Source organism: Halichoerus grypus, chromosome 1, assembly GCF_964656455.1.
Source record: "Halichoerus grypus chromosome 1, mHalGry1.hap1.1, whole genome shotgun sequence".
Taxonomy (NCBI): domain Eukaryota; kingdom Metazoa; phylum Chordata; class Mammalia; order Carnivora; family Phocidae; genus Halichoerus; species Halichoerus grypus.
The window spans coordinates 7,072,037-7,086,880 of NC_135712.1; the positions used below are offsets into that span (position 1 = coordinate 7,072,037).

General features: G+C 43.5%; 1 protein-coding gene across 7 annotated transcripts in view; it reads left to right on the plus strand.

Moving 5' to 3' along the window:
- Positions 1 to 14,844, plus strand: part of ERG (ETS transcription factor ERG) — a 235,635-nt gene that overhangs the window by 120,983 nt on the left and 99,808 nt on the right. Inside the window, exon 1 of one of the 7 annotated variants that reach the window (XM_078073179.1) lies at positions 4,029 to 4,053. The exons of 5 other annotated variants lie outside the window; for them this stretch is intronic. Coding sequence is in view for 1 of the 2 variants with exons in the window: in XM_036118420.2 (XP_035974313.1) it covers positions 9,830 to 9,847 (18 nt within the window). In the remaining variant the exon portion in view is untranslated. Of the gene's footprint in view, positions 1 to 4,028; positions 4,054 to 9,720; positions 9,848 to 14,844 lie in introns of those variants that run through there. One more of the 7 variants, XM_036118420.2, reaches the window with a different exon arrangement.

Genomic DNA, 14,844 nt, shown 5'->3' on the forward strand with positions numbered 1-14,844 from the left:
TGCCTCTTAGGTTCTTTCTCTTGAGTCCAATGTTGTTGTAATTTTGGCATCTTCCGCCCGCCAACTAATATGTGCTCTTTGGTGTGTGTTTGGCTGAAGTCCGCTTCTCTTCTTTCCCACATCTTCAGCGCCTGACACAATGCTGAGCATAATGCCAGTAAAGATTGGATGAACGAGCACATAGGAAGAAGATTTGTTGCTGTAACAATATTACAAAAGTCTTTTTGAATAAGGGAATGTCTCAGGGTGTCCCAGTCACCTTTCGCTGCATAACTAATCACTCTAGAACTTGGTGGCTTAAAATCACAATGACATTTTATTATTTATGTCCGTCATGGTACCAGGGCTTGACTGGGATGAGAGAGGCATTTTTCACTCAGGGTCTCCTAGATGGTTAAAGTCAAGGGGTGGCCGGGGGCTGGAGTCATCTGCAAGTTTGCCCCACTTGCACCCCTGGGGCTGGTGCTGGCTGTTGGTGGGACTCAGGACTGGAATGCCTACAGAGGGCCCCTCCATGTGCCTTGGGCTTTCTCTCTATATCGTGGCTGTTGCCAAGAAAATCAGAAGGAAGCTGTATCATCTTTAGAGGCAGCCTTGGAAGGCACATAGCTGAATTTACGCTATAGTGACAGGTCTTCTCAGCTTCGAAGAGTGGGGACATGGACCCCACCTTTTGATGGGAACAATGTCAATGTCACCTTATTAGATGGGCACATATGATGGGAAATCTTGTTGGGCTATCTGGAAATACAGTCGCCATGGGTGATACGGCAAATGTCTAGAAATGCAATGGATCTGTCATTCTAATTGTTTTCAATAATTGCATGTGGGACCAACCCAATTGCTGAAATAGCTTAGTTGGAAATAATTTTAGTCAGAGTTACTTTGGAAAATTGCAAGGGCTATGTAGCATAAAAAGGGGAGCTATTATTTAACTTGAAATTCAGATAAATTTATTGTAAATATATCACGATGCAGGCAAAATAGAGGGCATATACTCCTTCATTTGCTTGTTTATTTACTCAGTATTTATTATTATTATTATTGAATATCCTCTCACTGCCCGGTAGAGTTAGTTCAATTATTGAGAAGGAAATCCTGTAACATACAGAGTTGGAAGGTCTCTTAGAGACCATTTATCTTCTTCGCTTCCCATGGCTCGATCTGGGGGAATTGCTCGAGAAAGTCACCCCTAAAGTTAGCCAGGTCATGTGGCCTGGACACTTGGGGGACGGGGCATGGTGGTGGGACAGCCAGCCAGCCTCTCTGTCTCTCAGCACCTGTCACTCTCTTCATCATCATCTGTCTGCCTCCCTTATTACCATTCCCTACTGTGTGTGTGCGCGTGGGGGAGGCGCGGCTGGCTCACGAGTACCAGCTTTCATCTTAACTTGGAATGACAGTCTCCCCAGAAACTGGTCAGCAAGCAGTTGAAAACCAGATGCTGGGCACGTTCTGTTGAAGACGGAGGAAGGAGACTGTGGTGTGACCACACCTGGTCTCCGCCACGCCTCATCAGCTGGGCCACGGGTGGCCTGGGCCTGTCTCAAGGCCTCTCCCTGCGGGAAGTACGTCATTCATTCATCCTGGTGCAGTCTCAAGTTCAAGTCAGACTTTGGGCCTTTGAGGGCCTCTCCGGGCTGCCCACTGGCCAGCACTCTTCTTGGCGCTGTCACGCTTCATTCGCTCATTCACTCGGCAAGCGCTTGCCCGGTGCCCTCACAGTGACAGAGCCCTGGGGGCTCCGGGGGGCGGGTTTGCTGCTCCTGGTCTGTGGGGCACTGAGCAGGGTGCTCAGTGCGTGCTCACTCCTCCCTTGAAAAACCTGCAGAGTCACCAGTTGATCTGCCAATGGAAAGTCCTTGGCTCCCTGACCCACTGAGCGGATGAGGATGAGGCCGGCCCCCGCGAGCAAGGCGCTACGCCAGACTCCTGCTCTCTGAGGGGTATCACCCAGCTTCCCCTCCAGCACATTTGTGTCAGCCTCCCTTGGTGACCCCCACGTTCGCTGGGCACTCCCAGTCCTCAGTTTCCACCTAAGCTGCTAACTGTGGGCAAGGAGTAGTGTGGATGCCAGCTCTGCTGAGCCTGGAGTTGCTCTGCTCCTCAGCCCGTGCCTTTTATCTAGAGTGGCATCGCGGGGAGGCTGGGCAAGGGGCCCCCCGCTACCGTTTCCCACGCCTCGTCCCCTCCCCTCCGCTCTGTGCCACGCACGCGGAAGGGTGAAGCTCGTTTCCCTTTAAAAATCTCAGACTAATAGATGAAGAAAAAATGCTTTAATTATCCGTCCAGTTATCCGTCCGTAGAGTGCATTGGAAATGAACCTCTGCTCTACTGGCAGACGCAGAGGAAAATCCATGGCCAACCACAGTTACTGTGGCCTCCTCTGAGGTCGGAGCCTTACCCCCACGCAGCGCCGCCTCCAGACAGCCCCGAACACAAGCAAGTGTCACCCACTGACCTCGTTCTTCTTCGGTATAGGAACCAAAGTAGAAGGGGGGAAAGGAAAAACTGCAGACATTTTAAAGCACAAGTGAGGGGCGCCTGGGTGGCTCAGTGGATTAAACGTCTGACACTTGGTTTCCACTCAGGTCGTGATCTCAGGGTCGTGAGATCGAGCCCCACGTTGGGCTCCATGCTGGGTGTGGAGCTTGCTTGGGAGCCCCGCGTCCAGCTCTGCCCTCAGAGAGGAGTCTGCTCCCTCTCCCTCAGCTTCTCCCCCACCCTAAATAAAATAAAATAAAATAAGATACAAGTGAAGACAAAAAGAGGAAAGTTGCAAAATCAGTTAACTTTTTTGCAAACATTTCCAAGGCACTGTGTTTTGCATTAAGTGTTTAGCGTTTAGATGACCTAGAAGTCAGTGTAATCACATTAATAGGATTATTTTCAAGAAGACCCTCTTATTTTAAAGTTTACTTTATTTAATATATATTTTATATATTTTAACATTGCATGTCATTTTTATAAGTGATGCCTTATAAACATATCCCCAAAATTATAATGAAAAAAAAATTGAAGGTACTATAAAGTATCTCTCACATATTATGGTATAATCCACATCCTTCCCACAATTCTCATCTCTGGAAAGGATCTTGTAACATCTGAGTTTAGGCAAGGTGCTAGGATGATACCAGCATTGATTACACAGAAAACAAGTGCACTCAAAATTGACCTGTTAACTTGATGGGACTTGCATGGGGGAACATATCTAACCATCTAGAATTATTGGGAAGTAGAATATTTTTTTATGGTTTGGAATTACTGGTAGTGGTGTAGAACAATTCTAGAGTTTCCGTGGCTAAATCTCACCCAGAAAAGTGATGCCTTTATCGTAGGTGCATATCTGTATAGTTTATCTTTGCTCCTTATCCAGGTATATTTCCTTAGGTTATACTGATGAACAGTATAAATTTTCCAAGAAAGTTTTCCGCATTATGCATGTTGGATTTTAATATGAATGGATAAAAATGAGACGACTATGTAGGATAATGATACCAATTCAAAAAGTGTCAAGTGAAGAATTAGTCATACCCATAGTCCCTCTAAGGGCCTTTTAAAGGGACATTTAGCACCCTCTAGTGACAACAGTTCAAGCAGTTGAAAGGAAAGTCCCTGCAAGGCTTCTGGTTTCTAGCTAGCAAGTAAACAAACCAGTGAAGTTCTTTGGCCAATAGGTGGTTGCTTCCTAAAATTCGTGAGGCAGGATTATTTTTGTGCCTGTAAGTAAAGGTTAAAATAGCATCCACCAGGCAGATCCCAGCTTGTCTTCTGGCCTATCAATTGATAGAGAAAGAACATTTCCATTTGTTCCCCCCAATACTGTAGTTTTTCCCAAAATATGGGCTGAGATTTGCGTTGAGATCCAATGAAGACGGTGAATTAACCTACATTATAGTTCGAGTCAGTGCGTTTAAACAGACTAAACACATTTCGGCAAGGCTCAGCTGGAAAAGGACTGGCCTGCTTCCGTTTGAAGTGCACGCTTTACCCCCAAGAGGGAAAGAGCCTCCTCCACATCACTTTGCAGGGAAAGGACACAGTGCAGAGAGGGTAGGTACAATGCGCGGAGGGTAAATACAGGGGGTAGGCGCAGTGCCTGGAGGGTAAATACAGGGGGTAGGCACAGTGCCCGGAGGATACAGTGTAACCACAGCCACACGCACTCGTGCACACACCTGCCTTCAAGTGTAGGCATACGACTCCCTTAAATCTTGCCTGCTTCAGGTTCTTGCAAATGCAAATGCATTATTTATGACAAACGTTCTGTTCCTTGGCTTCATTTCTGATTCCATTTGTGATATAAATAAATTAGCAAATACGGAAACATAGTAAGTGATATACAAAGAAAGGCCACGTGAATCTGACTCAAAACAGACTTTATAAAAGCAGGGAGAGCAGTTGTCTAGTGCAGACGCCTCTGTGAATTTCCATTATGCGGGCGTGGGGGGGCGTGGGGGACATTATCATGCAACTTCACTTTCTTTAAAAAGTAGTATGTAGTTTCTTTACAAAATAATTTATGAAATATCAAGACAAAAATAGAGGCTGATATCCAGTATCTTATAAGTCAGACTGACGCACGTAAAAACCTTAAAAGTCTTAACTAGATCAAAATCTAAGTTAATTTAGACAGCTCAAGATAACTTCTCAGGGTGGCCAGGGGTGATTGCTGAGGAAGTACTTGGGACATAGTACTCAAGATCTGAGGGCAGAGGAGCAGGACTGCTAGGTGGGATGGCCCCAGGCCAGTTGTGTGTCCCCTCCAGTTTTGTGGCGTGGGTGCTAGACTGCCCTGTGGGTACACCGTGCCTCATGGTGACCAGTGCAATCTGAAGACTGTGACAGCTCTGCTTATCTCTGCCCAGTTATATGGATGAAGACCTTGAGATGCATTTAATGGTTCACACATTGTATATTGAATCATGATCCACTGAAGCAGGAAATTTATAAGTTCCTTTAAATTATTGTGCAGAATAATTGTTCTTAGGGTTTTCTTTCTTTCTTTTTTTTCTTTTCTTTATAGTCCGGAGTAATAAATGGACATATTTAGGGTTCCTAATACTGGTTTTAAGACTCTTGCATTTTTAGAGGCATAGGGAATTAGGTAAGAGCAAAGTTGTCAAAATTTGAGAATATATGTGATGCTTATGAAATTGCGTTCATTGAAATCATTGCTCCATTGGAGCCCATAGAACAGAACTGACGCACGCTTCAAAATTAAGGAAATTGCAACTTGGTGTTGAGAAGTTGAGGATTTAGTATGTGATAACAATTTCCTCGGTTTAGATGAGTTCAAATCAACCAAGATGCTGAAGAATATATTAAACATTTCGAGAAGGTGTTGAAACAATAGTTATTTAAATTGTAATTGGATTATATCTTAATGTGTCGCTGGAGGGCATCACAGACACACACAGACACACACACACACACAGAGTCTTCCCCAATGGAGTGAAACTGTGCTCACCAAGTATGCTTTGAATGGAAAAACGGTCCTTAACCGGCATATAATGAGTGACCTTGGTGGCCAAGAGCGCCTTCTGCTGTGTATGTTCTCAGGCAAATCCTCCAATTGGCATAGACGGAAAAGTTCCACTGAGGGATGGAGTTTTCCATTGTGGGGGCAGCTCCAGATGCTGGATCCTTATCTATAATCTCAGGCATGTCCCTGGCAAGAATCCTTGGGACATCCTTCTTGCAGGGCTTTCATGAATAATCCAAACATTATACATTTTAAGATTCATGTGTCATGTTAGGGACAATATAGAGCACTTTGTCCTATTGTTTGACCCTTAAAAAGTTTGCATTTCATGGGTTGCTTCCAGGCTCTGCAGTTTTATGTGGGCGGAATTTAAGTAAACAAACACAGACTTTCTGAATGCTAGGACACTCAGATGACAGAGCCCGGTCATCCTTGCTAGTTCCTAGAGCTGGCCAGAGTGCCTGGCGTACAAAAGGCACTTTATTAATCCTGACTGGATGGGTTAATGTTGGTGAGATGGCTGTGACAAGACACATTGAGTATCTTCTGGGTTTCGTCACTAAAATTAATTTAAAAAAAAAGAACTACTCTCTTCTTGCTGTAGACATTTAAAAAGGAACCCTGAGCTTTGGTACGCACACGTAGAGCTTGACAAGTGTAGGTATTGCGAGCTGCGTGTTATACAGATAGTTATAAAAACACAGCACATTACATGTTACTCCTAGAACTTTTACATTAAAATTCAATTTCTACTTACTGTAAATGTTTGGAAATCTCGATGAACCAAAGGAGGAGGAGGGAAAACAAACAAGAAAAGGAAGAGTCTCTACCATTAGTAGCGTAGTATATAGCCTCCTAGTGTTTCTGTCTTGCCTTTTTCCTTTTAGCAAAATGGGTCTGTGATATAATTCTCCTTTATCACCGGATTCTTAACTTACCAGGCTTAATATCATAACAATTTTCCGTATTATTGAGTATTGATCTACATAATTTTCCTGCAATATTTTCAATGATGATGAGCATCCCAATGTATGGATGTTTAATACAGGGATCAATCATTCATGAGCAAACCTTCTTTTGTGTCTCCAGTTAAAATTATGGTTCATTATGTCTTTGCTGTGCTCATATACCACTTTTAGAACGATATTGCCTTCATCTAAAGGGTCTCAACTCTTGACCTTCCTCTGTGTATCCCACCCAGAGAAGTTAGTGACAGAACAAGGATGGGAATTTGTGGACTCTTTAGAAAATGGGAAGACATGGTTTTAAGACCAAAAATGATAGTGCCCCTTTTATCATGATAGTAAATGTATGGTTGATTTTACATTATATCCTTTTTTTTTTCATTTTCAAGATAGGAATAGGCTTATAAAGTGTTTTCGTAAAGTTGTGGGTAATGGGTCCATGATGGGTAGGTAAAAATAGAAATGCAGAACTTAGTCATGGGCTCTGATGTCCACAGACACGGGGAGGCCATACTAGTCCAGCGTGGTGTTTACTGTGTTCCGGGGAGGGTGGAGAAGGACCCTGTCTGTCCTGCAGGCTTATGACAGGATGGCCCCCAGGTGGTGCCTCTCTTCTGTATGGCCCCTGACATGAGTCTGTCTGGTTACCTGAAGGGTGTCTTCCCCCCAGGAGGGCTGGTGCCTGGTCAGAAGGTGCCCAATCCTTAGGCTGCTGAGTGATCTGGTGCTGAGGCCAGCTGCAGGTGTAGGCTTGGGGTAGGTGTGAAGGGAAGGATAAAGTGATATCTTTATCTTTGGATGATTCCCCCAGGATAATGTTTAGGAAGTGGCTGCTGTACTACTATATGCTAATTAATAGATATGCCTTATACTATCAATAGCCAATCAAAGTTAAAAAAATAACTTTGCATTAAATATTCAGAGACTACAAGGCTTGGATTCTATGATGCTATTCCAGAGATCAGGAATTATTGTCTTTGAAGATGCTAAGAATCAATTGAACATCTTGTCATCAGAAAGGAGGAAGATTTGACTTTCTAAAAATTCGTGGCAGGAATTACAACTCATACATGATCTAATAAAGATCACTTTCTATATTTGTGTGCATTTTCAAAATTTGACACGATGAAACATGGATAGAATCTTCAGGAAGTAGACCAAATAGTAGCATCTGGTTAAGTATCCAAGCAAAAAAATTAGTCTCTACTAAAACAATATTTTTATTAATTAAAGAATAAAGGATATATGTGAATATACACATATAGACATTATACATAAATATTAGAGAGAGAGAGAGAGAGAAAGCAAAGCAAATGATGTAAATTATCAGCAGTTGGGGTAACTGGGTGAAGGCTATTTAGAGTCCTTTGTATTTTTTTGTTTCTGTATGTTGGAAATTTATTTCCGCCTAAAGAGTTAAGAGGTTTCACTGTTTACAGAGCTGAATTAAGCAATTACCAAGGAATTAAAAGCAGAGGCTCTGGGAAGAATGAGGTCTCTGGGGGAAGACAAGGGGCGAGGTGGGTTAGGAACCAGGAGATGAGGGTGAGGGAAGACCAGGCAGCACTTTCTCCCCAGGCTCATCCTGTTTCAGGCTGCTCTTTGGGGAAGCCGTAGGAGCACGGCTCACTGGGGTACTGGGGTTAACATTTAAAGTTGATGCTTCTCGGGAGAGCAGAACCGAGGAATCCCGGTGGAGCCGAGAGCGTTTTTCTCAGCACTCCTGAATCCTTGTGGAAGCCGCCCAGATAAAACAACTCAGTGCTTTGAAATGTTCAGGGAAACAAGATTTTATAATCAGCCTGCCATCTTGTTCATTGTTCAGAGATGAAAAGAGGGGAAATCAACATCCCCTCCAAGTGTAGATGCTGAGAACTTGAAGGTTCTGATTTTGACCCAGAACAGGATTTCTTTTATTTTCTCTTTTCCCTTTGTTGTCGTCCGTTGTTTCTTGGTTTGTCTCTTTCTCCCTCCTCCTCGTCCTTCTATCCTAACACAAGGGGGTGAGTCAGGGGACGATAGGAGATATGGGAACCCGGGCCAGTTTATAGAACTCGGACAGATGCCGGCCTGAAGTCTGAGTGAAATCCGTTCCCCGGCCCGTCCAACCCCTGGACCCGAGCGTTGCTGAATGACTCAGGCTTTGGTCTCTCCTGTTCTGCGGGGTCCCCTGTGGAGACCACACCTCTTCCCCAGTCGGTCCCACTTTCGTGTAGCGAGATTCAAAGCAAAACGTTGTTTCTTCCAGAGAACAAGTAATTTCCTGAAAATGAGTAATTAAAGGCCTGAAATCCTCTAAGGAATGTTCAGGCCTCCATTAGCTGTATTTCCTTTGAGTGGAAAACAGACGTGGGGCCCTGAACTTGCAGCTGGGATTTTCAAACCCTTAACGAGGTCTTCACGTGGCATCTGTGCAGAGCCAAGCGTTCTCTCAGGGTCTGTGGTCTGCAACATTGACTTTTGTCAGAGCGGGATCGGCTTGCCCACCCTATAAACCGTTTGTAGTATGATTTTAGTTATTTGGGTTTTATTTATTTGTTTATCTATTTATTTATTTATTTTTAGTTCTTTGGATTTTAAATCAATATTTAAACACGAGGATTTGACAGGGTTATTTCTCCCTTTATTTGCCTCGCTTACCTTATTGGTTCTCGAGTCTTGGTGTTTGCAGCTGGTTTCTTGTGGAACAAATAAAAATCACATGTATTTGGAAAGAGAAAATGAAACTCTTCTGGAAAACTCACGTTTTAACTGCCGTTAAAAGTCCGCAAGCAAATGTATTATTATTCCATTAACGTGAAATAAGGTCTACCTGCAGAGTTTCCTTTTGGGAGAAAGGGACAGGGAGTGTGTGGGGAGGAGGGGCTCAAGTCCTGAGTCCCAGTCGTGGGGCAGGTCCAGGGAGCCGGGGGGGCCCCGAAGGCCCGACCCCCAGCTGTAGGGGGCCCTCTGCGCCTCGTTCCGAGGTGCCTGTGGCCCGTGTGAAGCCATGCGGAGTCCCACCACATCTGCATCCTGCCCCGGGGCAGCGTGTCACACGGCGGCCGCACACCAAGTCACACCTGCTGTGGCAGTCCTTGTCCCAAGCAATTGATGCCTTTTTTTTTTTTAATTAAAAAAAAAATCTCCTGGCTGCATATCATCAAGAAAAACAACATTGTTTTCAGGGTCCCTTATCTCTCCACTCCCAAATATCCTGTTTCTTCGGGCTGGGCCGCCAGGACCAATAGAAACCTCTTCCTGCCATTGGCTGACTTCATTTCCCAGACTTAGCACAATCTCATCCGCTCTAAACAACCTCATCAAAACTACTTTCTGGTCAGAGAGAAGCAATAATTATTATTAACATTTATTAACGATCAATAAACTTGATTGCATTATGGCCAGCACTATTAAGGTAAGGAAAGGGTTCCTTTTTGTTTGACAAAATCTTGTGCTTGTTACTCTTTTCTTTGGTTTCCTTTATCAAGGCAGATAAGTCAGGATTGGGCAACACCCCCACTGCCACAATAGAGGACAACAAGATTTCCTCTGCACTGCCTAGTAAATTTCCTTTTTCCTACTCCAACCATCCGCAAGGCTTAAAAACTTCAAACTCAGAAAAAAATTGGGGTTTCTAAATTCACTGTTGAGTGCTGTGGATGACTTTTGCAAAGGCTTTTTGGAGCTCGTCTGAATTTTCGTATTCTTTAACTATCCCTAGCGGTGCGTGGATGTGTGATCTGCTGGAAGGCAATGGACTCGGAGAGGTTGGAGGGCAGGGTCGGAGAAAAAGATGGGCTGGTAAATGTTGATCTTCTGGATGCTCTTGAATGACTCCTTAGCCTCAGGGGTGCCAGCCAGCCCCAGTGGAAACGAAGAGATACCTGGCGAGTGGCGGCTGGTCATGGGACACGAAAATGTTGACTTGGTTTTTGGATCCTTCATGCTGAGAGTGGAGTGGTCTCATAACTCAAATGGTGGTAATTCGGTTTGTTGGGTGACATAGTTATCTTTAATAAAATACTACTCCTCTGTGCGCTGTGAGTATACGTTCTTGCTCGTCATTGTTGGTTTGTGGGACTAGAAGAGTGGTGGCCGACCACTGCTCTGGGCTCTGGGGTATGTGGTCTGATGTGTTTTTCTTGCAAATGTCGCTAGTAGATAGCATAGAGAAATTAATGGGGAGGTGAATCCATGTGCCTGGGAACCTAAACCTGGCCTAATTCCTGTAAGCGAAGCCAGTCAGATGGTTAGTGCAAGGCCGCAGCATGGAGTCTGTGAAGTGTGGGCTGCTGAAATATTTTCAAGGCCTCCCTGCCTTGGTGACATTTGTAGAAATGAGAAAAATCAGCAGCGAACACATAACTGAAAGGAAGAGAAAGAAAGCTCTAGTAGTTGCGTGTCTTTCGTTTTGTTGCATATAGGCGGGAGGCATTTGGTTGTATTTTCATCCAGGGTCTTGGTTAATTTGAAAGCTCATGAATATGGAAGTTTGCCCAGAATTGGGCCAAAGCATTTTCAAAGACCCTCCTTGGTTTGGCATCTGAAATGTCTGTATTAGAGGGTATGATGAATACCCACCATATGAACTGTGTCTTAAAAGCTTTGTTCAGTTTTTACTTCTCAAGGTGTGTTTTATTTTTCATGGAATGTTCAGTAATATATATGAAAAAATCATGTATCAAAGACTAACCTTATAGAGGTTTTTCTTTCTTTGGCTTCAAGGATTGGAATCTCCTGAAATGTAACTATCATGGGAAAGAATTTTAAAATTGGGGGTTTGATGTGCCCCTCTTTCAACTAGATGAGCAGAAATTATTTGATTTTATAATGCAAAATGCTACCCTTTTTATTCCTATTTTCACTCCTAATTGCGTCCATGTTTCATAACAATTAAATCAAATATTCTTTGTGAATTTTGAATAGCTTGAGTGTAATTGTGTGTTTCCAAAAAAAAAAAAAAAAAAAGAGTGTATTGAAGGACACTGAAATAACAGCCTGTCCTTTAGAATGTGGGGTATGTTTTGTGAAACATACAAAATGTGTTATACTGTTTAATTCGAAGCATACATTTCTGGAGATATGAAGGTATTTTGAAGCTTGAATGTTTTGTGATTCCAGAATAAATTTTGGGTCATAGTTAACACTTGTCCAGGATACTATGCTTGCTTTAACATTTGATGGCACTGGTTATATGTATATTGTATATATCTCAGGTGAACTTTAAAATAACTTCAAGTAGATTCTTTTTAATCCTCTGTTCAAATAAAATAGCCCATCTTTATAGGTAACTTCCTTTAAAACATGTTCTGTTGGGCTTCCTGGGTAAAGTAATGAGATGATTTTACAGACTTGTTTACAGAGTAGAAAAAGGCGGCCCGAGTCTGTTGACAGCAGTTTTAATTATGTGAGTGCAAAGCTCAAATTAGCATAAGGAAAATTAAGGCTGTCTGTTGGAATTAGGAAACAGTCTGTCATACAGGCAATTTCTAGTCTCAAACACACTCTGTTCTTTTTTTTTGTTGTTGTTGTTGTTTCAGTAAATAAATCAATTAGTCGATTAAGCATCAGATACACTTAATTTGGTACTCCCCATTGGAGTGGTCTTTTTTTATTTTTGCATTAATATTTATAAGACCTTGTGAGGCACTATGAAAAGTTAGATGTTTTTATCCCGTCTTTGTGACTCTCGTCATCATTTTCTCTTGGTGTTTGGAACTGGGAATAGAAGTTTCCATTGGAAGAAGTAAAGGAATTTTGGGGGCTTATCTGAGAGTGCCCATTTATCTCTAAGTGTCCATGGATTTTAGGATCAGATTATAAGAGTTCTCATAAAAACATGTGAGCATCAAGGGTGATGTCCCCATAGGTAATTCATGGATCAGTTTTGGTACTTCCATCTGCTTTTTGCCATTTCCACCATCTGACAAAACTGAAGGGTGCTTAACACCCCGTTTCCTTCCTTCTGCACGGGAACAGCATGGTGTTGCTTCCAGACTCCAAGGAGCCGGTTGTTAGCCTTGGAACTTTGGTTGTGCTTCGGTTAGGACTTTTAATCCAATCTCCCAGAAACTTCCCTGACCCTTTCATTACGCCCTGGGTCACTTGGCAAGTCTAATGAAGTCTATGATCCTGTCTCAGGATAAATGCTTTTAAATGCATATAATGTGATACTTAGAATGATAAAGCAAGCAAATTCTGTCCAAGTACAGTTCAACTCTTGGACTCCTCTGATGGCCCGTGAACCCCACGTTACAATCCCTGATCCCAGGGTTTCAAGATCCTTAGTCTTTAGAATGGGAATGTGGGGATTTTCCGTTATCACGGAGATCTGACATTGAAGGACAAGGAGAGGGCAGTGCCAGTGAAAGCATCTTAGGAAACAGACAGGATGTGGAAAGTTACAAGGCTCCATGAGGGAGCACACTATTACTGTTTCATTTAGTTGTTTAAAGAAGTTACTTTGATTTAACAGACCTTGGAGGGTTTGATGATGATTGAAACATGGTGTTAATTTAAAAACATATTGCTTATTTTATATGTTTCATGCTTTGCACATAGCGGGCACTCTGAATATTTGCCATCATGCGTGAAGGGAAAGTTAGTAAAAAGCTCAGGTTTATATGAAAAAAGTTCATCTCCTAGGGGTTTGGTGGATATGGTTAATGAGTTGAATGGCTCTAGGCATGAGATTTTTCGTCAGCCCATTGGCTTATGCGGAATGAGAATTGTTTCAACCCTCCTTACTTTGGGGGGGAGCTCAGTGACAGTGGAAGGAATGTCAAATATAAATGTCATGTGCTCAGAGCAGGCCCTGATCTTCTGTCCTTGCCTGAAAGTGGAAGTCCAGGCCATTACTTTAAAGTGCTTGCTGCTTGCATTCGTGGGCAGTTCCCCGATACAATTTGGCCCCCCCGGATGCAGCACATGTCTCCCCAGCTCCCTGAGTGTGTGTGCACCTGTCCACTTGGGGCACTGACTCAGTGACCGTGGAAAGGAGAACAGGGAACAGTGAAATTTTTGGATTCTTTGCCATTAAACACTCTGACGTAGGATTGTTCTGCGCTCAGAGAATGTTCTGAAAGCCTGAATCATTTCTGAATTATCTACATTTTCTTTGAAGTGATTATCTCATTATTATCGTTATTTAGCAAAATAGACCTTTATTAAAAAAATCTCTACACACACATACTTATGCTTATTTAGGTTTCTTGAAAAAGCATACCTAAAAATAAAATAAATAAAACAACCATTGCCGATGCCTTCAGGAAAATATTACTTCTGTGTTTAGAACTTCGGAGTAAGATTCCCTGTGTAGAAGTGTTGACCCACAGCAGAAAACTCCACTGTGGCATCCCAGTAATTTGGCAGATCTACTGATTTCATGGCTGATGCAGAATAGACTCGCCGTGCAGGAGGCCGTGGGAAAGCCAGGACTATGAGTTTCTCTGAAGTCTAAGATCTTCCGAGAAGAGTGACAGAGACAGTGTCCAGGCCCTTCTAGTGTTTGGTGGAACACTGTGCTCTGGCAGGATCTTCGGGGCTAGGAAACACCTCAGATGCCACAGGACCCACCTCCTCCTTTTGTTCCAACGGGATGGAGGATAGCTGTTTTCTGCCCTGGGGATTCTGTCACACGGCCCCTGAGACTTAATTTCTTACATCAGGTGGCCGCTACAAGCACAACTGCATTTGGATCCCGGCTAGTCAGGTGGCCCTGTGTGACTTCACCTGACCTCAGTTTCCTTACCTGTAAAATGGGATTCTAATGGCTATCCTGTTCTGTGTTGGTATGAGTTGAAGTCTATAGAGCCTCCGTCCCATATGTGCTCCATACACGGCAGATGCCATTGGACCATCCCAGTTGATTGAGCCTTTCCTTATCCTGCTTCGGTTTTGAAGCCCAGAGCCACACAGAACTCTGTTCCAGTGCTTTCAAAAAGAACAGGGTCACTTCTACGTGTCAGTACCGTGGTCTCCCACCGAGGGCAGGCCACACCTGGGTCTGGGAGGCACCAAGCTAGGAGAAGTCAGGAGGAGGAGGAGCTTATGGGGGTCCTTGGGTTAGTGTGCAGCAGGGCAGGTACCAAACACACAGGGAGGTAGAGCATGCAGGGGGTCATTGAAGGTGTGGCCGGTCAGAGGGTTGGCTTAGCTCTGCTCTGAGGGCAGAGGCTCTTTGCTGTTTTGCTGAAGGAGGGCAGAGGTCTGCAGGGCATCTTGCTCCTGATTTAGGGCACGAATAGGAATATTGGAATATCTCCACTGTTCTGTTTTCTCATTAATTTTGAAAAATACATCTTGTTGTTTTGCACAAACTATAGTAATAAAACATTCTCACTGTAGAGAAGATGAAAAAAAAAAATCATTACAAAGTCAATATAAATTGCTCCTGATCCCAACCAGCCAGAG